Raw genomic sequence first — 26,550 nt, 5'->3', positions numbered from 1 at the left:
ATGGAATCATTGTAGACCGTTCGGAGTCCAATGGCGTGCCGGGGTGGTCCGAAATCGAGGAACGTGATGTTACCTTACACCTTCTTCGCGCGTCGCGTCGCGTCGCGTCGTGTCGGATATATACGCGCCACCAATACGCATCAACTGCGCAAGATGGCATCGTAAATACATTCCCAAAGACATAGGGGCTCGTTATTATGATGCTAATGAGCGGTTCGCCCGTTGGAATCCGGCTGGAAACCGCTGGCCGACCGAGATTCACGAGCCCCATGGTGACATGACGCGATAACGCGCCCCATGAATTCTTTCCTCGCTCGTATCGGTTCCAGCACCTCCTCTTTGCTTCTGCTAGAAAACGTGTTTTTTCAACCGGTCCAAATTTTTGCCAATTTCCTTCAACATTTTTTCATTTATGGAAATCCATTATTTCTCACTTACGATTAGATTACCCGTTAATAAGAATAATCCACCTGTTCAATGAAACTGTAGGACTGTTGTAGAATGACAGGTGAAAATACGGTATAGTTGTCGATGGTAATCCGCGGAACGAGCCCCTAAGCGAGCGGATCATGCCTTTCACATCGGATTTCGCGCTTTGAGAAGATTTGCGAATTAGCCGGCTCGCCTCGTTATTTACGGTGAAACCGAACACCGGACAGTGTATTCGACATCGGATACCATAAGTGGATTAGCTGTAGATGCGCGTCCATGCTGCGATCCACCGCGAAAGGTTTCCAGTGTCTTAGAGCCACGGGACAAGACTTGTTTTCTTCCTAACACTCTACTCGATTCTTCAAAGGAATTCTTTATTTTATATCACTCTACCATTCAATATGCAGAACAAGCGCAGGGTTGACAAGCGAGAGAGATATTATTCGTTCAGGAGGACATTAATTAATGAAATTTTGAATTTCACTGGTATCACGGTTTGCCCGCTTCCGGCTTCGTTCGCTAATTGCCGCCTGATTCAGCCCCGCGATAACTCGCAACCCCTCAGCCGAACCCCAGCACCCTAGTCAACTGGCGTTGAAATAACGATATCTCGAACACTCGACACAATATTTCGATTACTCTCCAAGTCATTTATCCTCCGTTCCAAAGATTTTTCCATATCATTTTTTAAATTCCTCTTACTGCAATAGGTTCAATTAAAACTATGTCCGTGTTTCAACTCTGTTTTGCGTCACGTTCTCGCGATAGAGCTAACGATCGCGTTCAGATATTATCGTAAAAAGAGGCAAAAACAGTAATTTAGAAGTTCGTTAGAAATCGCGACGAGACAAGTCCGGAGGAAATAAGCAGCTGCTGAATGTAGAGCACTTTACGTGCGATTTAAGAAGGCGAAACATCTGCTTAGAAATATGCTCGGTGGTCATTTCATTCTGTTCTTGATATATCTTTATATAAAAAGTGTATGAATCAAAGATCGAGCTACGCGAAGAAGGGTGATAGAAAAAAGGGAACCGGCTTTTCATTAGGCCACGAGGGGGCATCGTGTTTTCTGATTAATACAGCTAATTTCGTTATCTCTTCGTTCGTTACCAACGAAATTCCACGTTCGAGGGTAATGTACGGTTTATCAGGAATGACAGAGTGGGAAAAGAAAATTGCTGTTACGAGGTAGCCAGGGGTTAATTTGAATTCGGCAGCCGACGGTGGTTGGCTCTCACGCGTATGAGCCAGCACGCGAACTCTCAAAGAAGGCAAAAAGTCCGGCTCGTGCTACTACGAAACTAATTAAATTACAAATTTCATTTGAACTGTGTAATCGAATCAAGCTGCTTGCTGCACGCGGTATGCTCGTTCCTTCAGCGTGCTTTTTTTTTTTTCATTTTCATGAACCCTTGCAACACCAACAGGGGTGTTTCAAATATTTCATTTTCAAAAGTTGCAAAAGTGTTTCTTTACCCAAGCCCCGTCCCGTGATGGTTAAATCAAGAAGAAGGTTCACCGCAAACCCAAGCCCCGAAGCACCTTTGAGTTTCGAGCTAAAATTCAGCTTCCCCGGTCGGGACAAAATAATTGCACACGAGGGAAGAGCAAGACGGATTAATCGAAATTTAATGGTCGCCGCCGGTTGGTACGAGCGAGCCTGTCACGGTCATTGCCTGGACGGTTCGTTTGCTAATTAAATTCGATAAAATCAGAAGAATGACGTAGGTAGGGCTTGATCGCGAAACGGTCCGGATGATCAGGGACAGAAGGTCTGGGGTTGACGCGGAGAGACAGCATTCGTCCTGTAATTATTATAATACGGTCAATTAGCGGCTTCCCTGTCGAACAAATGTTTCTCTTGAGACGTAGGTTCATCTACTAGCTAGTTGCTTGATTTATTCGCGGTAGTATGCGAAAGAAATGAAAGAGAAAGATTCTGCAGCTTCATTTTCAAATTGCCAACGAAAAAAAAAAGAAAAAAAAAAAATAGAAAGGAAGAAGAAAAGTGCGTCGACGGACGACAAGCACAAATCATGGTCTGAAACCATGGAACATGGAACATGGAAACACGGAGACCGGTACAAATGGCTGAGATAATGTATTCCCGCCTTCCGTATTTTGTCAGGCTCGTTTGCAGGCCGGTGCGTTTCGGTTAGCTGAAAAATTATGGCGATCCATTCTAGTTAGACGCAGCGGTAGAACCACGATCATGGGGGGGACGCTGTTTCCACGGATTCCCGTCAATGATCCATGACTTCCCTCCACTGTGCACTCTAAATGATTTTAACGAGAAACTAGATGTTGCTTCCAATCCAATTTTATAGTGTAATTTATTATAGGTTTAAAAAATGATTAGAAACATATTCTTTTTCCTTCTTTCGTGAGTAAAACGTCGTTTTTTTTTCAAGAAGAATAAAAGAACCATCTCGACAAGTAAAGTACATTACCCTTGGTTCAATTGAACCAAACGAGTGTTTGCTCAGATTTTTCGAGTATTGGCACATTGCTTCCGAACGAACCAGCTCGAGGAATATGTTATTGTCTCGCACGTCCATCGCGAATTCATTTGAAACACAGTTAAATGAAAGAAAAAATCAGAGAAACGTTTTATGTAAAATAATAAAGGATGGTTGTGGAAAGGGGTGTGTTCACAATAGGGAGCATGTCCATACTAATGGAAATACAAATTAATCTTGCAGAATTTAATACCGTGGCTTGGTTAACGATGCACGAGCCTGAACGTTTTACCTGGACGGGCCGAAAAATTTAATTCGGTTATGAAACTCATTAGGTAATGTAGAAAAGCCGCACGAGCCCACGAGCCCACGAGCACGGTGATAAATGACGATGTCGTGTCGCAGGGTAGTATATGCCTCGACAGCTGCCCTTACGCTATAGGACACCATATACCCGTCTCGGATAAAGACGACGGAATGCATTAATACAATTTGCCCTGCTATCTACAGCTGTACGAGCTAATTATAATGTGATTTGCCTTTCGAGTTTCGAGCGATGCCTTTCAGACCACACGAACTTTACCTCCCTCGAATTTTCTATTTCTTCAAGTATAATGCCTACCGAAGTAGCAAAGAGATCGATTGCAAAAAATTTTACGATAGGCAACACGATGCAAGGAAAAAGAAATGTGCATTGTAGGCCAACGCGATAAACGATGACGACGACGACGACGACGACAACGACAACGACGATGATGATAGACGGCTGCGTTTGTGTGCGCCGCGTTTCCGGTCCGAGATTGCGGCTGAAATCACCTTGACACAAGTACATCGGCATTAAGTACTGCACTTGTATTATTTACGTGTGTGCTCGTACCCAAGGGCTCTTTTCGCAGAAAATTTCACCATTTTTCAACCTTGAAATATTTTATCGGTAGATGTGTTTCGAGAACGTGTCAAAGAAAGAGATGCACGATAATCCATGTTTCGCTGATAATTCGCTGTTAGCAAGCTAATTAACAATAGATACAAATTGGCACGTTAGCCGCGCGTTTATGACACACGCGCATGCCGTGCAGCGTGCACATTTCCTCCCGTCACGTGTAATCATTCGTAATTGCGACCACTACGTAGTACACAGTCTTGTTTCCGACTACATACTCCGAATGTCAATCCTGTGTGTCATCATAGGAAAAAGTTTTCTGTTGGCGAAAGAATGAAAAGGGAATTTTAAAGAGGTTGAAAGGCGTGAACGCGGTCGGTCGAAGGGAAGCGAAAGAGGGTTGGTCGCGACAGCAAAGCTCCCGAAACGAAATATAAATTTCCACATACGTATGCTTTATTAGAGTTCCTGTCCAAGGATAACAGTCTAGCTGGCAGAGGGTCCGTTTCGTTGCGTAATGAGAGATTTTATCGCGGTTACAGGGATAGGGCGGGGCAACCGCACTCATGCATTATCACCCCACTTCTGTCTGACGGATTACTTTATACGGTCACTGTACACAACGAGATACGTTTGTGTGTCGTTGTGTACGAAGCAACTAAAGAGCGCTTGCGAAACTACTCTCTTCCTCGCTGTTGCTCGTCGTCACGATAAAAACTGTCGGCGTGTCTGGCTCTGGCTACGATATCAGATCTGTACTTTTGCTGGCTGGTCGATTTGTCGTCTGTGATTAGGGTTCACTCCCAAGGGTGGCGGTCGTGCCGCACCGCGTCGCACCGCGCCGCATCGCGCCTCTAGATGGTATTTCGTGTTAAAACTATGAAAAATCAGTCATTTTCATATATTCATGAAGCTAATGTTTTATTTAACGGGCAAAGAAAGTCTAAAAGTCGTAACGAGTAATTTAAATTATTCTACAAGTTTGAAATGTACCATTAGGATAATAATAATAATTCACGAGTGCCTTCTCGTGACGAAGACCACTCGAATTTTCAAGTAAAAGCTCAGTGATCGATCACCGGGTTGCTGTCTCGAATTCGTAAATCGTGGGGTAACCAAGGGAAAAGTCAAGATTTCAGCGAAACGAACGAATATGAAGGATTAGGCACGAATGTTCCTAATACACTCGTCTAACTCGCGATTGTGTCGCGGAAACGAATGGTCGGTACGATAAGCGAGACAAAGTGCTTTTCGTCAGGTGAACCCTTTCGTTTGGTTTTTCGACGAGCCGGCAAGCTTTCTGAAAAACCAACGATCACTCGGCTTCTCGAGGTTGGAACCTCGTAATCCCTTATCCCGGCCAATTATCGCGTATTCTTCCTCCCCACGCGAACCAATTACCTCTGCAACAGTCGTTCCATCGTGCCGTGACCTTTCGCTGCCGTTCCTACGCCATACTCTTCGCCGGTTATTTATCGCGGCCGCGGATCTATGGGTTTCTCGAACGTTTTAATTGCGTCCCGCAAAAAAAACAAAAGACTGATACGCTTCGCGTCAGAATCCTTCGGCTTTCCGATTCTGACCAGCGGACTTCTACTATTTAGTAGATGGATAAACAACACAAGCCTGAAGGAACAAGCTCATCGTTACTAATAAAACGGCAAACAGGCAGGACCCGGCAAAAGTGACGGGTTAAATTAAAAATCGACCGAAACCGCGCCCACTCCGTCCAAGCCACGTGGACCGAAACAATCGAGAGCACCGGCGCGGCGGCACGCGTATATCGGCCTGATGATCGCCGGGAATGCTTCCTAATTGGAAACCGCATCCGACAACGTCGATCCCATTAATCATCGATCGATTATACGCTCAAGGAGATAATCACTTACTTAACCATTCACTTAGCAGGAACCGGGACGAGCTTGAGTGAAACGCAAGTCATCGTGGGGATGGAGGGGAAACCGAAGAGAATAGGCTGTCCGATGAGAGTCATTATTTGGACTCGTAGCACATCTAAATAAGACCCGACGCTAAAGTTCCTGAAACAAGGCAGTTAAGCATCGCGGCTCCACGAGTAAATAATTTCACTCATTCCCTATTTTTCGATCGTGTTTAACGATAAATACAATACACATGGTGATCGTAAAAATGTTAGACATTGTCGGACAGTGATGGACACACACGTCCACGCCCAAAAAGTCAACCGTTTAACTAATTCAAAGGCTGTCACCTTTGCGCAAGAAAGTGTGTTATACCTTCGAAGGGATAAATTTGTTAAGCAAACAATGATGACGGGCAAACTTTGTATCCCTTGTCGGGAAGTTAACTTTCACGCATGCAGAGATTCGCGCGTTCATGGAGGCAAGTACGCCATCGCTCTGTTTCACGCGTTCCGATTGGCCTATGCCCTGTTTTCGTTGCATCGCTTCCGGTCTGTCGACCTTGCCAGAGGAAGCGCAATTATTAACGGCGATCTCACGGTGCATCGTGGTAACTTCGTGTTCATGCTGTTCAAATTGCATGGCTCGATTCGTATCTTCTTCTGTGTCTCTTGTTTCTTTTGTTGCGGTTATTTCTGAATATCTTCGAAAAACAGCTTTCAGCTTCCGGTTGAAACGAGTTGTATGGAAACGAAGCTTGGTAACAGGTTGCATCGAACAGGAAGGAAGATTGGTAGTTGATTCAAAGCGTTCGAAAGATGGAACGAGGCTGAAGGACGCGTGCAGGAAGGATGAGCAAGACGGAGGTTGTTGGCTCGTAAATAGTGGCACGCAATGTCGTGAAGCGACCGCGTTCTGCCACGCGACCCTCTGGGACAGGAGCCCATTAGGATGACCGTACCGCAGCATACCAACTTCCACCAGGCTTGTTTAACCCCCTGGACAATTCGATTTTCAATGCCCTTTCGACCATCTCGCCCATCTCGCCCATCTCGTCGCTGAATCAAACGACCGTGGTTAATGTTTCCTCGACCGATGACCTCTTGTTTCCGCAAACATCGTTTACCGATTCCCTGATTTCCACCGGGATGACTCGAAACGATCGATTCTAAATTTTTCTCTTTCGTCTAATTTTATCAGCTATCGAAAGAGCGATGGGTAAAAGAGAAGGTAGACAAGTTGGTCGAAGAATTTGTTGGATGAAAACTGGCCCGAAGGGTCGCGTGGCACACGCGTGCTCGACACAGAGAAGAGTATTGCGTGCGGCTTTTTTTATGAGAGGCCGTCGGCAAAGTCGCGCATCTTTCATGCACGCATCGATGCCCTTCGACGTTAAATGCTCTTCAAGAGGTTGTTCACTTTCGAAACGCATCGTCGCGTCAGCTCACGGGCTCGATCGACTCTGTTGCTCGTAAAACTCGCAGAGGTGGTCTTGCTCTTATTCGTACGGTCTGGCAACCGGTGACACCGGTGCTTTCACTTCACCTCGGCCTGGAACTCCTGAAATATCGTATTTTATCCGGCCGCGATCGGTTTCTTCGTGTAAATGATACGAAAATCGTGTGTCGACCTCGGACCCTCGATGTTGATCACACTTCCAAGCGGATGTTGTTCATCTATCTTTAACAATTACCTAACTTACAAGCACTCGGTTTCCTTCTTTTCAAAGAATTTCATTTTTTTTTTTTTCATCGTTCGTTAATCGCGATCTCATATATCCCTCGTTATCGCAAAGACAAGCAAAAAAGAAATGAAAAAAAGAAAAGAAGGACCAAGCTTCTTCGCACCCTTCTTTATCATCTCAAATCGAATTCTTCCGCATGAAAGAAACGGACGGTTTGCAGCGTCGAAGAGTACCCGTTATCTGTGTCCCTATAATCCCATCGTCGCGGCGGTCGAATCGAATCCTTTCCGCGCGAGCAAAACGAAAAAGGAAGAAGCCATCCGAACGGCGAAAGTATCAAACGACGGAAGGAGATTAATGGAGAACCATTTCGAGGAGATCCGGCAATACGTGACAGGATGTGAGCGACACTTCCTCTTAAGCCCTATAATAAGCCGTTGATCTGTCGCAGTTACACCTGCCTTTCCTCTGCTTTATATGCGAACCATAATTGCTAAACGTACCAAACAGGATCGCGGCGTTTAAATAATAATAATAATGAAGTGGTGTCATTTCGTTTCGGTTCCACAAACAACCACCCAAGTCCTTTGTTTCTTTCTGAAGTGAAACTTTTAACAGCACAGTAGCGCGAGGAATACTCTAACGTGATATTTCATTTCTGTTACAGTGGTGATGCACAAAGACAAAGAAGAAAATTCGCACCACGATTCGCACTACAGAGCGAGGGAGTTGGCCGCTTTTGCGTACGATCATCACCATCTCGACGGCGAAATGTTCCTACAGGTAAGTATCTGAAACAAGAAAGGTATCTTCCAAATCGGTAGACAATTAAGAAGTTGCGTTACGAGTGAGTGGGTGGTGGAAGAGATGCGGGATGAATGAATAGGGAAACGGAAAACGAAGGATACTTTCTGATTGAAGCGAAGAGTAACCGGTGTTCTATCAAACCGCCTGTCTCGAGCGATATTATTAATATTTATCCATTCTTGGAACTATAGCCTAATTGGTTGCATCAATATACCTTGATGCACCCAGGTTTAATCGACATAATATGCAGGATGAATCATGACGGTATATAGGTAAGCAGCAGTCGGTCTGAATTTATTAATGATTATGTGCAAATGGAGCGTTGCAAATTAGTTTGATGGTAACAAGGAGTGTTCCTTCTTGCGTACATACTTTCGTCGATAGAGTTTCTCTGAATGCAATGAACAATCCGAAATCCTGAATCCAAGATTTCCCAGAGAGGTGATACAGAGAAGCTGTAACCGAGGGAATGTGTAGGTATGGAAGAAGGGAACTGGACGAAATTAAATCATCGCGAGTGAGAGGAAAAGACAGGAAGAGGCGAAGGAGAGCTAGCGGGGAGAGATATCCGGCTGATGAACCGGCTATGAAACCGAGGCGTACGAGGTGTCTATTCCTCCAAAGTATGGAAGGGTATATACACGGATTAATGGCGGTGTATCATGCGAGGCTATTACGTTCCCTTTCCTGCGTTTTAGCTGCACACACGGGAGAAACAGAGCGAGGGTGAGGGTTTGTTGGTAGGGGGTTCAGCAAAAGGACAATGGTGGGGGTAAGAGGGTTAGACGGCGATGGTAGAGGGGAAACGATACGCTGGGCGTACGTACGAAGCGGTGTACCCCGCGATTCCATGCGATCGAACGATTCCTGCCAGTGTCTATAACGGCTGGTTATTAATTGCTCGCTCGTTAATTGCGTTACGTAGCTCGTGCCGCGAGCTGATTCCTGGACGGGACCTTCTGACAGCCAGGAATGCGAGACCTGCCATTTTTCGCGACCACTTGGTCAATGTGGTCAACCAAGTTGATGCTGGACCATTGGAGTTATACATACTCGTAGTCTGGTAGCGTAAGGGCAGGCCTCGTATTTTCTATAATTCGCGGAGTTCCTTGAACCTGTCTCTTCCCGAGTACTTCCCGAGGACTTCCCTCGGCCTCCTACGCCTTTCGTCTCTCCCCCCTGCCGACTGTGCTGGCCTCATGGTTTCTACCCGCGATGCCCACGTTATACGCCGTTTTGCCGATCCTCATAAAGTTTACGAAGCCCGACAGTAAATCCGGTTTATGACAAGCCGACCGCCACCACCAGACACTCTCGAAATTACGGCTGACCGATCGAATTTTTATACTCCCCCTCTTTCTCTTTAAGGACATCGTTTCTTCGAATTAATTGAATCTATATTAAAACGCTTCTCCTCTTCTTCGTCCTCTTGCGTCCAGTATAGGGGTGCAGATTCTCCTTCTTCAAACGATCAAATAGAATTAAAGAAATTATTGTCGGGAATAATGGTGTCTGGGGGGTGGTTGATGAAAAGAATTATCATTTATCGTTGCATAGTTTACGCAAACGAAAGCCATGATCCACGCTAGGTTTTTGCCGGAATATTTAAGGCAATTTCGCAGATAGAGATCTATACAGCTTTCGCAGATAGCGTGCAAAGAGATACTTTCCTGCTTAAATACTTACGATTTTCTCAACGGCACGCGGATACATTACTCGTGCAAAGGTTTCCTAACTCGAGACAGTTAACAAGCGTTTTCCAACACTTTCGGGCCATTCTCGCGGCTAAGAAAATAACACTCGTTTCTCCAACGTTTTCTAAACACAACTGTAAATCCGTCGATTTTCGACCTTGTACGCGAATTAGATCTATACTTTCCCTCCCGGTGATCTTCTAATGAATTGAGCGAGTTAAGTATTTAACGAGCCGTTGCTATATCTTTACGAGCGATCTTGATGAACAATTACTTATTAATACTTGTATCTAAAGCGTCACGCGATCATTTAATCGATATAATACCCGTTTATCGTATTTTGTTGCTAGATTTATGAAACTGGGAATATAAAAGCTTCGCGAGCTTTGAAATTTTGGAGTTGATGAAACTATAATAGTCTGCGACGAGAAGAATTTGGGGAGATTTATGATTTCGCGAGTAAGCACTGTGTAACCGGTGAATTGTAAATTTTTTTTCTCGGTTTCCGGTATCTGACGTTGATTTCACCGCTCCTCCATCCATCCTCGTTCGTTAACAATAATATTAGGCGGCGGGTATCTCGGGTTTCTCGTTTTTATCGCGGTGGAACACGGTCGTATCAGCATTAATCAAGCGAGAAGGGCCGCCGGTCCATGGAACAGGTTGAAATCGTCGGGATAAACTAATAAAACACGCGTGTACGCGAACGGTTGCACGGGTCCCAAGGGGGATTTTTCAATCGGCGAGAAGAACATACTTTGCCAATCCATTTCTGCCATCTCTTGCAAATTATCACCCCGAGCAAACGCACGATACGCGACCCCCCGTCGAGAACTGCGCTCCTCTCGGCTTTCCTTTATGAAACTCCAACATACTTTCCTCGACACCGCGACCAGTGAATGATGCGACCTTAAGAAAAGAAAACACCATGCTTCCTTCTTCTTCCTCCCTTCTTTTTCTTTCTACCCCTTACTTCCATCGACTTGGCTGATTAATGAAATCAATGAGTTTGTGTTTGGACGAAATTGGATATCAGTTCCTTACGCGGCATCGTTGCCAAGAAAAATTAGAACCTGATGAATCGTGATCGGTGGGTGCATGGTAAGGTGCAGAGAAAGTAACGAAAAAATATCAGTCATATTTCAAATAATTAAATATGTATCTTATCTTTTTTAAGTGAGTGAAAATGATTTCAAAGAATCGTGCATCGGTGCGTCAGCACGTGGAACCGCTGACAAAATTTAGCAAAGTCTCGCGAAGCTATTTTTACTGTACGTAGTAAAGGAATCGAAGCGATTTTTCGTCGGGCTTCGGTAGAAATCACGCCTCTCGGTGACGTATCGCCGCGAAAGCAGCCATTTTCCTCTCGTATTTTTTATTTAATAGCCAGCAGGCTATCGTGTATCGCATTAATACGCCAGCCACACCGCAGTAGCGGTAAAAGAGGGTCGTGGTCAGGAACAACCCCCGCCACCGGTAACCCGTAATCATAACCAAGCTATTTTTCTTCCTGCTACCTCTCTTACTATACTCCACTACCAGTATATGCGCACACAGTTACATAAAATTGGATATAATTTTCATTTTTCGACGAGCAACCAAAATTTTCACATTCATTTTGCTTCAATTTGATACGCATACAAATGGACATAAAACACATGTTATTTTCTGGTACTTTTATTTCATCAAATGGTCTCAGACTTGTTGTGCTTGAAAACCGATCATCCGATATGTAACAACTTAATATGTACATGCGTGTTGTAGTTCAATTCTGATCGGTACTTACCGATTCAAAGTTGAAGCCTCGAGTTATACGGAGGCTCGCCTTGTACCTCCTCGTGATCGAGAATTCAGTATAGGTTCAACGACAGGAAAACAGCCAGGACGAAGTTGAGCAATCAGCCAGGAGGCAGACATGCAAGCATCAGCAACAAGTAAGGAGGTTGAATCTGCTGCTCAAGTCGACGGTGAATCGTTTGCGTGGAGCAGTCTTCGATATCCTTCGAACAGTCTTTCTTCAAATATTTCCGATTAAAATCATTTCTGTTGCTCGAGGCTTGTGATATTTTCAAGAAGCAGTCATTTTGAATGTACATAGATCGAGTGATTTTAAGAAGTGTAGAAATTACACTTTGCACATCATTCGTTTCGTCAATAAAGCAAAAGAATCGTACGGAGGAACGACAAGAGGCTATCGCAATCGTTGTTGGGAGCATCGTAAACGTGGTATCGTGATTAATCAAACAAGATAGCCAGTAATCTGCATTGGTGATCGGAAACGGTCGCACGAGAAGAGGCCGAGTGATTCGCTACAGCCACAGAGGCAGGTGTCGAAGCTGGAAAAAGGTGAACCTGCGCCGTCAGCAAAGTGGCAGCCTGTCGGCGATTAAGCGATCTTTTATTTTCGTATCGGACCTGCTTTTTAAGATATCGCGAATGCGGCTGCCGCCTCGTTAATTATTTCGTGTGTCATTAATTATGTAATTCGTCGTTTACCTAATAGGTAGTGGACGGAAGAAAAGAGGTAGGTAGAACGTTTAATTTTGCAGAGCAATTAAAAGAAAAATCAATCCTTTCGAAGAAAACGATAAAATTGATGAAATATTCGAATGAATTCGAATGAAAGGAATTATTTGAAAGGCACATTCTCTTCCACCCCCTAGAGCAGGATCGAAAGTGCAATTTCTGGCCCGTGATTGCGTTCCTTCATAGGGTAACGGTGGTTAAGACTGATAACCGGAAGTCGGGCGCAAGGGAAAACGAGGCGATCGTCGAAGTGTAGTGAGTCAGTGAGACACGGGCTGAGTCAAAGGTAAGTGTAGGTTAGGTGGGCTCATGGGATGGGATAGGATGATATGAGGTTAGGTTGGTGGTCGACGGGGCTCGCCTTGGTCTGGCACCGCTAGTCCTTCCCGTATTGATCGCGTGCTCCTTTCCTCCCTTAGATACCACCCCCTTTTGCGCCTTACGTATCGCCAACTTTCCTCTTACCTGAAACCGTCCATATTGTTAGGACACTGGAATCTTTGCCTCGAATAATCACGTTTCGAATTTTAATCACCTTGAAATAGTTAGGTATTAATCTTGAAAATTTGATTAATAATCCAAGAATTACAAGGAGAGCAGGAAGAACTAACAAACGCAACAAAAACAAAACGAAACCTGGGGTTTAAAAAATTTATTAATCCAGCAGAAAGCTGGAATCAGCAGAAAGTTTAAAAAAGGAAAAACGCGACCTACAAAGTGTTAGACACCAGACTAACTGATCTCCACCGACGATTATCAATCACTCGTTTCACCGTCCAAAATCAGCATTAAAAAAATGATCTTCCAGCTAAAATATCTAAACGATAAGACGCATGAAACAATAATAACGACGATAACAGTCTGCTCGATGGTTTCATGCTTCGGTGTAATTAATTACAAACACCACGGGGGTGGCTTGGGCGAACTTGCAAAAATAACAGCTCACGAAATAATGGGACCTGGCTCGACCAAGAAATCTCCCGGTATCCTTTTCTTTTTTCTCGTTTTCGCATCCTGAAACTCTTAGACGGTGAATTTCCGGGAAACGTCAACCGGTAAAAGTCGAAAATGTTTTATGGCGGTGAATGATTAATCGCATCGGCATCTGCTCCGTAGCAGTGATACAGAGTTGCTTCTTTCGCGTTCTTCTGTACAGGTGTTGAAATTTTTATTTACGGATACCGGTTAAGTTACTTAGGTCAAGTTCCTCTTTTATTTCTTGACCGATAAGATAATCTGCTTTGCGATTTTTCAAAGTATTTGTAGGATTAAAAATCTCATTTGTCAAGTATCCTCTACCTTATACTTAGTTAGACAGAAGAAAAAGATAGGCGCGTTAACAGCTGCAGATGCAGGCTAATTTTCATTAAAAAGGGTTCATTTTACGGGAGACGGTGTTCGAGGTGTTGTTCGTTAACACAGTACGCGTGCAATTAAGACGGCCGGGCCCATTGAAAGACGGCACACGTCGTAGCTGGCGACTTAATTAACGAAAAGTCCGGAAAGTAATCACAACGGCAGGCGACAGGGCACACGAAAAGCGATAAATTCATAAAATTATTGCTCCGTAACCGTTCGTGCCGTGACGAAAGAGTCCCTTATCAGCTACGTACGCACGAACGAACGACAAAGTTGCAGCTGGTGAAGCTGTCGCAGCTGATGAGGCACGCACCCCTTTCAGTTGCACGCGAGACGAGAAAAACAGGGATTCTACTTCCACCCCGTTGAAGCTCGTCGTTCGTCTAGATATTAAAAGATTCCTCAAATTTTAAGGATTGAAAAGGCATCGTACTTACAGTAAAGGTAACAATAGGTAAAATAAAATACGCAAGTGTGTAGGAATGGGACAGGATAATTGCTGACGTGTAATAGTGAATTATATCTTCATTAAATTGCTCTGTAATTGCATCTAGTACATGTAAACGCAATCTTAGCGGAATAAAAGGTCTTGTTCTATTTGTATTAATGAAATTCCAACCGCAGTACAGAAACGTACGTCGATTATCTGATTTATGTACATTTCTTTTCTTTTATAACATCCCGCAGGAATTCATTAAAATTTACAAGAATAACCGGATTAATGCTGCAATTAGTAGTACTGTTATCTTATTTTTTAATCTGATTTATTGCTGCAGTACTTGTCTTCATAATAGAAAGCCTATTAAATACAAGCAGCTGTTGTGAGAATTCATTTATCATAAGTTAGTGAAAATATTTTAAATCATCTCGTATTCAAATGAAAATTGATTTTAATACGTGGACATAGGACTTGTAAATTTTTGATTAGAATATGTTTAAAATATTCTATCTGTTGTGCTGCAGATCCTTTGAAGTAGTTGGAAAGAAAAAAAAAATTAGGGAACAAAGTTAACAGAGCAAGGATATCGTGTTTCTTGACCGCCACTTGGCCAGCCACTCGCGAATTGATAGCACGAAACTCGCGTGCCATTTTACAGTCTGAATTTATAGCTGTTTTATTATTTTGACTTAGCTACAGTGTTAACTCTGTGCACACGTAGCTTGTTTCTTAATTTTTCGAGCTACACTTTAATCGTAGCGCATATCAGTCGCTTATCATGTTCTTTCTTTCTTTACATTTGCATTCGTGTCAGCGTTTTGCGTTTGGCTAGGAGAGCTTGACCTGGAAATTTTCTAAATACTCAACCAAGAAGTACTCGATTTTACATTTTCAATTCGGTGTCAATCGACAGCAGGGCTCAATAGCACTCAATTCTGAAATGTTGAATTGTTAATGCAGTGATATATTGCTTATGTTCCACGCAATCGAACACAGTAGCCCTCGGTTGAAGATAAGCGCTCGATAAGCCTATACGGCTTGTAAAGTGTTAACAATGCGCACGAGCGAGGAACGAGTTAGATGGAAAATTGCACAGAGGAGTGCAGCAATAATATCCAGAGAGGTGTAATTCCGATCGTAGTTATTTCTAGGATCTGCATGCCAGCCGGTCAAACTCGTGCCCGTGACTTCTACTTGCATGAGCAAAGAAAATGAAAAGATTTCGTGCGTGAAGTATTATTGGCGACCTGCTAATACACGAGAGTCAAGGTGAGGATGAAGGGGTATTAGAAGTTCACGCTTGGACGGAACACGCGAGTACTCGTAACCGGCACGCGACTGATTTGCTGTTGGTCAGGCTCACGCGAGAAATAAAAATCCATTGATTTTCTTCTGTTATTTCGTTTTCATTCTTCGCTGATCCACTTCCTCGATCCTCTCCGTTATCTGATTTGCGCAGACATTGAGCGGAAGCTCTGGGATAGAATATCAAATTCTTCTTTTGCTTTTCTCCTTCTTCACGCTGCACTGATTGTATGCAAGATGATTAACCCTTTGAGAACGAACGATTCTCTGCCTAAACAACCGCTAAATATTAAACATTTATTAACATTTATATTGCTTTTCAGGTTTCCTTTCTTTTTGTTATTAATTCTACTGAATTGAAATGGAATCGCAGTGATTAGACGGAATCCCGCGGGGTTTGTTGGTTTTATAGAAATGGCCATGTCGGCCATTTCGAAGGGAAGGATCGAAGGAAGGAAGGAAGGCAGGCAGTAGGAAAATCCTATTACAGCTTATATTCGTGGTACAGGGGTTCGATTGAAGCTCGGGGAAACTCACCCTCCACACGGATCCGTATTGACGCGACCGACCGAGAGAAACCCACCCTCTGGATTAACCAATCAAATCGCAGCATCCGTCGCGCATGCGATCCCTTCGATATCCATCCCCTAGCCCTTTCTTCTATGGTGTCCGAAGTCATAGGGTAGCTTTAGAAGGTTTAGGATTTATTTTCAATACTTAAGCGTCAAGTTGCAGATTTCAATTTTGAATTATTTCAAACATCAGGAGATTGGTGCAAAATCGACTCTTTATATTTCAGGACGATATACAATCTGTTCGACGTACCTGGTACCGGCACCTACGGCAACGGCTCGGAATAAAACAAAACAATACACATTTAGCTCGAAACAGGCGGTTAGACGGCCGTTTAAACGACTCCCCCGCGTCGACGTATAGCTAGAACGTTTAAACTAGGACAGATATTTCGGGCCTCGATACGGCCGTTCGAGTTTCCACCTCGTTTTGGTATTCGAAAGCTACTATATCGGCGCATCGATAAATGGGGAAACTTTCCGGAACGTTTTTCTTTCGTCTATCCTTCGTTTTTTGAAGTGAAACCAATTTTATGTTTTCCTTCAAATGATTCGAGTTAAATTTATATATTTTTGCATGCTTGAAATATAAACATAATGACACAGGAAATTTGTTTCAGGCGCTGAACGGGTTCCTGCTCATACTGACTTGCGACGGGGAAGTGTTCTTCGCCACCCACAGCATAGAAAGTTACCTTGGCTTCCATCAGGTACAATCAATTTCTACCTTTCAATCACCAATAATCATTTTCACTTTAATTTTCAAGTGAAATAGAGAAAGTGTAAAACAAGAACACAGTATACCATAATTATAGTTTTTAGAAATTGTCACCCTCTTTTCAAACATCTGTCGCAAACCTTCAATTTCACACAGGACGATACGCGTTAAGTAGGTATCGAAAGTCGTGTCTTTCAGGCAATTTCATGGTACCACATTATCGAAGACAATATGTTTATCGTACGAAACGATTTCATTTTTTCCCGGGGTATTCTTGTTACCGTGTAATTTCAAGCACAGTACCTACACCCATAGCGTTGTTTTATCTTTGACTGTATTGTATCCACACCCAACACTCGCAGGTCACGCCAGACCCGTCAACTTTGTTCTACGCGTGTCACTTTTACGCAAGGACATGCATTTTTCAACGCGAATGAACGATCATCGTGCTTGATCCACTCTTTCACGGATTAGGTTATAAATTTTCATATTTTTCACCGAGTTTCTTCTTCTTTTCTTAATCTCTTTAGACGCTGTTTACAATTGAATCGAATGTAAAGTCATCATGCGTCACCTGTAATCATCCATCTTATACCCTCTCATTTACCATTCCAATGGATTGTACGGACACAAAAGATCATACAATTTTCTATAACCTTTCATCAAGTATCGTTACTTGTCTCTAGATTTAACTTTAGGTTTCTTCACTGAGACTCAATTTGCAATCTACACCTAACAAGCTATTTTATAATTTAAGCGTTCAATTAGAAAATCCTCTCGTATAAGGGCAGAAGCTGTTAATAATCAATTTCGATGCGTGCAACGGTTGAATAAAAATAAAATGTCCGAGGTAAGGGGTATTAAGCGAATGAAAAAAAGGCCCTCGCGAGTAAACGAGCCTTTCGAAAATCGCAAAGAACGGTAACGAAGCGTTCCAGCGGTTGACAGTCGGAGAATAACGAGCGTGAGGGGTAAATAAGGCTCGTGAAATCAGGAAAGAAGGCGGATTAAACGAAGAAAAAGCCATTTGCCTTTCTATCCGGAACAGAGCGATATCGTTCAACCCCCGGTGAACACACCGAAATGCGATCTGCACGCACGGCCAAGCGAGCAAGCTGAGCGAGTAAGCACGCACGCGAGTATGGCACATCGCGTAAAAACCACAGGGAGAAAAAGGATATAGAAAAAAAAAAAAAAGAAGAACGCGGAAAAAAATGACGGATGATGATTTCCCGACCACACGATGACTGTACGCCAGAAACGCACGCGAACACGCTTTTGTGCATATAGGAGATGTAATTGCAGGAAACGACGGATGATGATTTTCCGATTCGATGATCCTCCCGTTTCTCTAGACAAAGGGAGAAACGCGTTACAGTTTCGTGTTACTTCTATAGAAATTTTGATGAGCGATCGCTTGCAATCATCAGGCTTTCCTTACTTCCCTTCTCATGCTTACCAATTTCCCGGTAACCAAAGTTTCTTACCCTCATTAAATGGATAATTTGTTTATATTAAGGAAGGAAAAGCAGGCAGCTAGTTGGCAGGAATAATTCCTTTGGTCGAGTTTCATTGAGACGTAACCAGACACGCAAACGGTTCACACACACGTCACGATACCCAGGGAACGATGATTTTTCGTTCCGATTAGGGTATATTTAAGAGGAACAAAGTGTATCGCGACTAATAAGCGACGCAATGATTTCCTCGGCGGTGAATTTTCTTTTAATCACACTCCTTCCTTTTGCCATGCCGCTTTTAATATCGTTCCATTACGTTTTATCGATGAATAAACAAGAAAGCCTTAGACTTTACCCCCACAATCTTTTTTTACCAATTTAATTCGAGGCTTTTGACGCGATGAACATTCGTGTATGAGTGAAAATTAACCCTACAGTCGGTTGCTCGAGGGTTAAAGCTTAATATTCGACTTCCATCGAAGAGTAGACGATCGTGGAAAAGGTACGGCTCGGATAATTCGCACCATGTAGCGACCATTGAAAGACGACGAGACACGCAAACACGATACGTTGTTGCACACATTGTAAAGAGACATTGCTCGCGGCTCGATGATTTCCTGACTCGATGACCGTGTATCCGAGCCGACGTAATCGCGGGGCGTTTCGGATGACGCGATTACACGGCCCTGTAACTCCCGCGGAAAGCGTGGCTCCCTCTCCCAACCCCCGTTAAAATAGGGGAAAAAACCGAGTAATGACAGCGTCGGCTTGCTACGTACCTCGTGGTAATTCACGAGCCATGATTCTGGTCTCTTTAGTTCCGTATCTCACGCGAGAAAGCAGCCGAAGAAAAAGCATCGTATAGCTAAAAACGAGGGCTAGAATAAAGGGGTGGATAAAGGGGATTGTTCAGAGAGTTGGCACGCGGTTTAATTGGCCCTGATAGAGTCGATTCGCTGCTTGTTGGATAAAATTAACCAACTTAAACGAGGAGGCAGCGTAAGAAATAAAAGATTTACCATAAGTTTCTGATATGATTTTGAAAAAAGTTATAAATGTAAAATTTTTTTTTTTGAATAAACGATAACATAGAAGGAACTCGGCGAGTTTCAAGCGTATCCATAGCGGATGAAACGGGTGTCTCGGTTCACCATGGGGTCCTCTCCCGATGAATTCAGCAGCGTGCGCAGGGTTTCCCTGGCCGTCTAGTCGCAACCCCGCTGAGCGTTCGGTTTGCTCTAATTTTAATTAAAGCCTTCTACACAGGATTTCCGTGGTAATCGAGCAGCCCCGCCACCACGGCCATACTTCATTGGGACACGGTGGACGTGTAATTGCTCCGCGTTGCCCTTTATTCCGCCCCGCCAACATGGCTCGGCCAATTTTATTCCCGTCCACGACCGGCCCGCGTATATCAAGCCCAGGCCACGGGCGTACGTGTAATTTTCATTAATACGTGATTTATTCCGACGACGCGTGATTTATGGAATTATATCGACGCCTTCGAGTCGCGTCGTCGCGAGTACACTTATTTAGTGTTTGCTCGCTCGTTCGCATCATTATTGTGCAATGTATTATTATGTTATTTAACGAATTCGTATGCAAATTGCACCGCGCTATTTTTGGATAAAATAACTGCTGCGCGTATGAATTTTGACAAAATTTTGGTTGGTATTTGATTGACCCACGTAGATAAAGGATAAAGAGCAGCGGAGGTTCACGAACGAGGTGTTCAAAATTCGTTGACCCCACCCTCCCTGTTTTATTTTCCCGGTAGGTTGGCTAACGTTTATTTTTCCCCTGGAACTGAACGGCCGGTTACCAGCGACGGGCGGTTCGCCGGTAAGGTCCGGTAACGTTTGTTACCATTGCTCGTTTAAATAATCTCGAAACATGCATCCGCGGGACGAAGCGGCCGAGTCGTGGATGGCTTTACGATCGGCCCTCATCGTTAATTAAGAGCTTGTAATTATTTAGTGGAGACGCTAGCGCACCCCCGCCGGCATCGAAGCGGGTCCCGCTCCCTTGGTAGACTTGATTTACATTCCTGCGAAGAATGCGAAAGGCCTCGCCTTCCTTTGCTCTATTTTCTTTTTTTCCACCACCCGCCGCCCTTTCCTCTCTCCTTCGCCACATCCTCTATCCTACTTCTCCTTACCTCTTTCCCCCCGGCAATGATGATTACAGAATCGATGCCATTTCCAACGCTGGGAAACAAAGTGGTCAAGGAGAACTTTCAGGTTTCGCTGAAACATTTCTCTCGCAACGCTTGAAATTTTCGAGATGACATTTTTTAAAGTTACGTAACAAGATTGAACACAAAAGAAAGGGAACAGCAAACGGATCACAGTTGGATCGCGTTCACGTAAATCCTGAGGACGTTCGTCCGACAGCCAGGCAGATAAATCAGTTGGGTCGCTGGCTGAAATCGACGGAAACACGATTCGGCGTGATCAAAGGACCCTCTACAAATTGAAACAAATCAGCCGGCTAATAATAATTAATCCGCGGGCCGCATTAATTATCGAACGCCGCGGCGCGGCGTCCGGCTTTTACCCTCTTCTCTCCTCCGCGCCTTGCTTCGTCTCATCGTGCATGAGAGACCTCCTCGCGAGGCCGCTCGCTTCGAACACACGCTCGTATCTGCTTGAGCACACGGGCCTGGTGTACGCGATAATGCGAGCCGGAACGCGGCGATACCGAAACTTGAGCTCTCAATTACAGCGCAGAGTTATGACGCGCTCATCCACCCCCTCGATCTCTTTGTATACCCTTTAACAAAGTGGTTGGAAAGAAAGAGAGGAAGATGGCTCTCGCTTCGGGCCAGGACGATCGCGTCTTCATTAGCGGCTATTAATTGTCAAAATGTGCCACATAATTCAGCGAACCGACTATACCTTTCTTGGGTTGCTATTGTGCTTAAACTTTAACACGGTTGATTGATTCCTAATGGGGATGCACCCTTGGGCTAGTTGAAGATCCTTTCTCCTTCGATCCCCTAAAACGAATGCTTTTGCATACCGTTGCATGATCATTAACGTTTCATAGCTCTTCAAGGCTATGAAAGGTATAAAAAATAAAAGAAAGGGAGGATTTTTCCGACGCACGAGAGAAATACACGATAGCTTCATTTGAAAGCACGGCTTTCGGTTGCAGTGACGGGCATCCCGTTATCGTGCAACGTAAAATATCGTAAGACAGGGACGGTGCGAGTAACATGGAAGTCGTGAGATCCGTGCACCGCCGACACGAACGGCTACGAGAAGGTGCAGCTACGCTGTTCCGGCTATCGGAAATGCAACCTACCTCCAAACCTCTCGTTCCCTTCTATCGCGTGATTTATTATATTATTCACGGTTACCGAGACCTCGACAACTATGACCAGCTAATGCTCGATAGCGACAATTCGAGCTACCATTTCAACTATAAACAAATTAACATTTTCTTATAACTTTTATGGTTTAAGATTTGCCTGTACCTATGAAACCTAATGAACGGTGCTTCGCTTATAATTAATCAGTCAATTTTTCTAACGAAGACTTTCATATATTAAAAAATAATGTCTTTAGTTTGAGCATACCATCGTCAAAGGGTTGAAAATCATTTATTTGAATTAAATTCATAGCGCCACCAATGTTACACGTTAAGATATATTGAGAAACTGGTCGCAGACCAATGTCGTGGTTTCCGTTTCGTAGATAACAACCCCTTGAGCATCGGCAAGCTACCCGTCTTTCTATTTCTACGAGCTTACAAGTTCCCTGTGCACACCGTGGCAACTACCATCCGTATCATTTCCACCGGTTGATTTATTACATTATTCCAGGCGTCGAAGGCTGGACAACCGTGGCCACGATGCAAACCAGCAGCCTGTTAATTCGATCTATTTTCTAACCTGGTTCAGCAGGCTTAGGGTGCGTGGCGGGCCGATTATCCGATTCACAGTCATACGCGTACTAACCATTCGCCGTACTAAACAGAGAATAAGAGATAGAGGACGATGAACGAGCGGTAGTAGAGTTAGTCTGTTCGTTTTTCTTGAACGAAGGAACGAGGAAACTATGGGTTTCTCGTGCACACGGGGCTCATCGTCCGTCGCTGGCTAGGCCGGATTAATTATGCGCGATAAAGTGCGTCGGACACGTGTAGCTACATGTGCCGTATGTGCGCCTATGTCGCCGTCGCGACGTCACGACCGATCAGATATTTCCTGAAATAATGCCGCGCTCTGCCTCTGACCGTCCTTTTCTTTCCCCTTTACCCTCCAACACCTCTCTAACCCCGTTTTCTACGTTCCGGGGAAGATTTCAAATATCTAGCCTTTATGTTTCAGGGGGTTAATATGGGTCTTTATTGGTCGAAAACTTTGCGCTTTGGGGGAAAATTTATAGAGGGTTGAAAGTTGGGTTTAACTTGAATTTCAGTTGCATAGCTTCTGCTTTGTTAGATTGAAGAAACTTTGAGGGTGGCTTGATAGTTCACGAGGGTAAATCTGGTAATTGGAATTTATTTTTTAATTTCAATATTTGCTGCAATCAAGATAGACAATGTTTAGGCTTGTGCTCTGTCGAAGTTGAACGGATCAATACGAGCTCAAGGTGCACTGAATGCAACTCCGTGAAATGCGCTTGTATCGTGCACTTTTCAGGAACGATAGAATTAATAAGTACATAATGAGATTTTAATGGAATATGTATACGTAATGCAGGTATATTACGGTAAATGTATTCACAGGCAATAAAATGTAAATTTTTATTAAATCAAACTGACCAGAACTATAATTTTGTTAAAGATTACATTAGTAGATATATGTAACATGAAACTTAAAGAAAGATATACGTATGTAAAAAGTAAAAAAAAATGATCTTTGCTGGATCTTAGCAGAGCGTGGTTTCGATCCACGGACCTCTGGGTTATGGGCCCAGCACGCTTCCACTGCGCCACTCTGCTCTTATGGTTCTGGGTTCCTTAAGATCCCACGGATTTTATTAATCAAAGGGGTGAAAGTGGATCAATAATTTCGAGCTCTGAATCTAAGAATACGATCGCAGATTTCTTAATAATAAAATAATATTTTAATTACACAAGGGAGATATTTATTTGCTCATTAAATTTACGTAACTGTTCTCGATAAAAACTTGGAAATATTGCAAAATTTCTTATATAATAGATAATGTTTGTTCTTATCATAGAATTTTCTTTCTTTCACGAACTAGTCGAGATAAGAGAGGATCTTACAATGTTACTGAAAGGATTATACAAATGGAAATCAAGTTTTTCCCGATCTAATCTCCTGGAAAATTATTTTCAAGGACTTTTCAAGGAAGCAGAGTGGCGCAGTGGAAGCGTGCTGGGCCCATAACCCAGAGGTCCGTGGATCGAAACCACGCTCTGCTAAGTTGAGATTAATTTTTTAGTAATTTTTTTTTAACGTTACGTATCACATCTTACCTAAATAATTCCACGTTAACTTTGTCATAACTGATCTAAAGCAATAAACATTCCTATTCAGATATCGTTATAAGCAAAATGAAAAGAAATGGAAAAAATTAAAGCCACCCCTTTTTTAGCAGAGCGTGGTTTCGATCCACGGACCTCTGGGTTATGGGCCCAGCACGCTTCCACTGCGCCACTCTGCTTCGTTGAAAATTGTTGTTAAAAATTGCACCATGTTGCATTATAATTTATTTATAAATATACATGGTGAAACGTGAAATGCATTCGTTTATAAGTCTCCAAGATCTTCAGGACCTATAAAAATTTCATAATTCTGTATTTTTCTCATTGTAGTCCGACATTGTCCATCAAAGCGTCTACGAGTTGGTGCACAGTGAAGATCGAGAAGAATTGCAAAGGCAGTTGATGTGGAATTCTTTTCTACCCGCAGAAAGTGCGAGTCTACCTCTTCACGACGCTCTCTCACCCCAACATAGTCATCTTCTAGAACGCAGTTTTACTGTTCGCTTCCGGTGCCTTTTGGACAACACATCCGGTTTCTTGGTAAGTTCACCCTTTGACCGTCTGAAGAACACTTTCTTCACGCTCTTAGTAGCGCTTCCAGGGATACAAAACAGTAATTAATAATTTCACTGTCGTAAAAGAAAAGAGGGACCGCTGCTCTTCTCTCAAGTAATTACTTTTTTCCACCGTCTGTCCCTGTAACACGACCCTCTTCAGCATCTTCTAGCGGTCGCAAGAAGAAGAACGAGTCATTTGCAAGCAGGAATGTGAATAGTTGGTTAATTAAACTCGCGTTCTCATCGACAAGTAACATCGCTTGTCAGTGACACTTGAAGCATTCCCGCCAAAAATTCAATCGATAATCGAGTAGCCCGCATGCCTGATCCTACATTCGTTCCTCAACTATTAAACGTGACTTTCATTCATTCATCGAAATCTTCACACACGGTCACGCGACTAAGAAATTGATCCTTTAACCCTCGTGTCGTCGGTATCCTGCGAAAAACTATCCTCGTTACCACTTTCCACCCTCGATACGTGGTCGCGAGGCTATCGATCCGATTTTTACGGCATCAAATTTTCATAATTGCCAGCGTGAGCCGCGTTTAACCCCCGTAGCTCGCGATAATGCACTTAATTGCGAAGGAGAGGGTTGCTCTTACCCCCCTTGCAACTGTAATTACCATGTGTTTTTCTTTGGCGTCTGGTACCTACTATTAGGGGGACTTTTTCTTTCCGGAAGTTGCATTAGACTGTGCACATTTATACATATATATATATATTTTCTTAACATGTTCTACTAACATTCTGATTAGAAATTCCTCCAACTTCTGCTGCCTAAATTAACTTTGTTGGCTAAATAGAATTGGAATACCCGTATTCGTTGGATTGGCAAGAAAACATCGTGGTGTGGATTTCGATAAAAACGGAGGACGGTTTATTTCGCCGCGAAGAATGTCGACCGGGTCTGGTGTCCTCGCCGTAAAGCTTTTACGATTACAGTTTCATTTTCATAAACGTCAGAGTCGCGGAGTTTTTGCACGTTAGCCAGTGGTCAGGTCGGATAGTCAGCTCGTCGTTGCCCTTTATAGCCTACGGACACTATTTGTCTCGTCTACCTCTGTATTTGCTGGCTGTTTGCCGTAAGATAATTAGTGTTTTGTCGACTAGCGGCGCGCCAGTCAAAGGCTGAGCCTGGTTTTGTACAACCTTTTGATTTACGCTCATTTTGGTGAACGATGGAGGACATTTCAGAGCATAATTTTGATTTGCTCCCGAAAGTTTATTCGATTGTCTTTTATTTATAGCGTTTGGATATTAGGGGACGCGTGAAGATACTCCATGGTCAAAATCGAAAAACCGAAGAGCCACCTTTGGCATTGTTCGCTCTGTGCACACCGTTTGGACCACCGTCGCTCCTGGAAGTTCCACAGAAGGATGTGATGTTCAAAAGCAAACACAAACTGGATTTGGCGCTTGTGTCGATGGACCAACGAGGAAAGATGCTGTTAGGATACTCGGACGCGGAGCTAGCAAATCTTGGTGGCTATGATCTAGTCCATTACGATGATTTAGCCTACGTGGCGAGTGCTCATCAAGAACGTAAGAACACTGATCTTCTTTCTCGCAAAATTTCAAGACGATTCGTCTAACATTTCCAGTTTCGATTCTATTTTTCAGTGTTAAAAACGGGAGCCTCGGGTATGATAGCGTACAGATTTCAAAAGAAAGACGGTGGATGGCAGTGGTTGCAGACTAGTTCAAGATTAGTCTACAAGAACTCGAAGCCTGACTTTGTCATAAGCACGCATAGGCCTCTTATGTACGTATAATCGGACGTTAAATGTCCTAGTGGAAAATGAAAATTTAACTATCTTCGATTTCATAGGGAAGAGGAAGGTAGGGATCTTCTTGGAAAACGGACGATGGATTTCAAAGTTAGCTACTTGGATGCTGGATTGACCAACAGTTATTTCTCGGACAACGATAGTTTGACGGGCTCCGTAATGACGCCGACGCTTCCATCCCAACCGACGTCCCAAAGAGTGAACAGGCGGTACAAGACTCAACTGAGAGACTTTCTGTCGACCTGTCGAAACAAACGAACCAAATTGTCGGCACAGTCGTCGGTTTCCCCGCCAGTCACACCCACGGTCGCGTCCGTGGACTACCTCGCAGCTGATACCAGTGCTGCAGCTGCAGTTGCAGCCGCGTACAGCAATCTAAACACGATGTATCCGACCGCATACGCACCCACAGCAGTCACAGCTAGCACTGACCCTTCGCTGACCACCTACATTGGTCATACAGGCAACTACCATCAGACCTTGTATCCCGCGACTGCGTTAGATAATAGGTAAGTCTTGGAACG

At 43.7% G+C, this 26,550-nt stretch overlaps 1 protein-coding gene and 3 non-coding genes across 5 annotated transcripts in view; 2 read left to right on the top strand and 2 right to left on the bottom strand.

The window, feature by feature from the left end:
* The window catches only part of ss (aryl hydrocarbon receptor spineless), an 83,473-nt gene that overhangs the window by 51,984 nt on the left and 4,939 nt on the right, over positions 1 to 26,550 (top strand). For both annotated transcript variants that reach the window (XM_034325152.2, XM_034325151.2), the window contains exons 3-8: positions 8,006 to 8,121; positions 16,661 to 16,750; positions 24,009 to 24,218; positions 25,487 to 25,781; positions 25,860 to 26,001; positions 26,068 to 26,535. In XM_034325152.2, coding sequence (XP_034181043.1) covers positions 8,006 to 8,121; positions 16,661 to 16,750; positions 24,009 to 24,218; positions 25,487 to 25,781; positions 25,860 to 26,001; positions 26,068 to 26,535 — 1,321 coding nt within the window. The remainder of the gene's footprint in view (positions 1 to 8,005; positions 8,122 to 16,660; positions 16,751 to 24,008; positions 24,219 to 25,486; positions 25,782 to 25,859; positions 26,002 to 26,067; positions 26,536 to 26,550) is intronic.
* TRNAM-CAU (transfer RNA methionine (anticodon CAU)) lies at positions 23,097 to 23,168 on the bottom strand. Its single transcript has one exon. It is a non-coding gene; the product is annotated as a tRNA-Met (tRNA).
* On the top strand, positions 23,544 to 23,615 carry TRNAM-CAU (transfer RNA methionine (anticodon CAU)). Its single transcript has one exon. It is a non-coding gene; the product is annotated as a tRNA-Met (tRNA).
* Positions 23,786 to 23,857, bottom strand: TRNAM-CAU (transfer RNA methionine (anticodon CAU)). The gene has a single exon. It is a non-coding gene; the product is annotated as a tRNA-Met (tRNA).

The sequence above is a fragment of the Osmia lignaria genome, chromosome 5 (genome assembly GCF_051020975.1).
Source record: "Osmia lignaria lignaria isolate PbOS001 chromosome 5, iyOsmLign1, whole genome shotgun sequence".
In the NCBI taxonomy this organism is placed as follows: domain Eukaryota; kingdom Metazoa; phylum Arthropoda; class Insecta; order Hymenoptera; family Megachilidae; genus Osmia; species Osmia lignaria.
The sequence above is the reverse complement of the archived record's forward strand: the minus strand, read 5'-3'. Positions and strand labels throughout refer to the sequence as shown.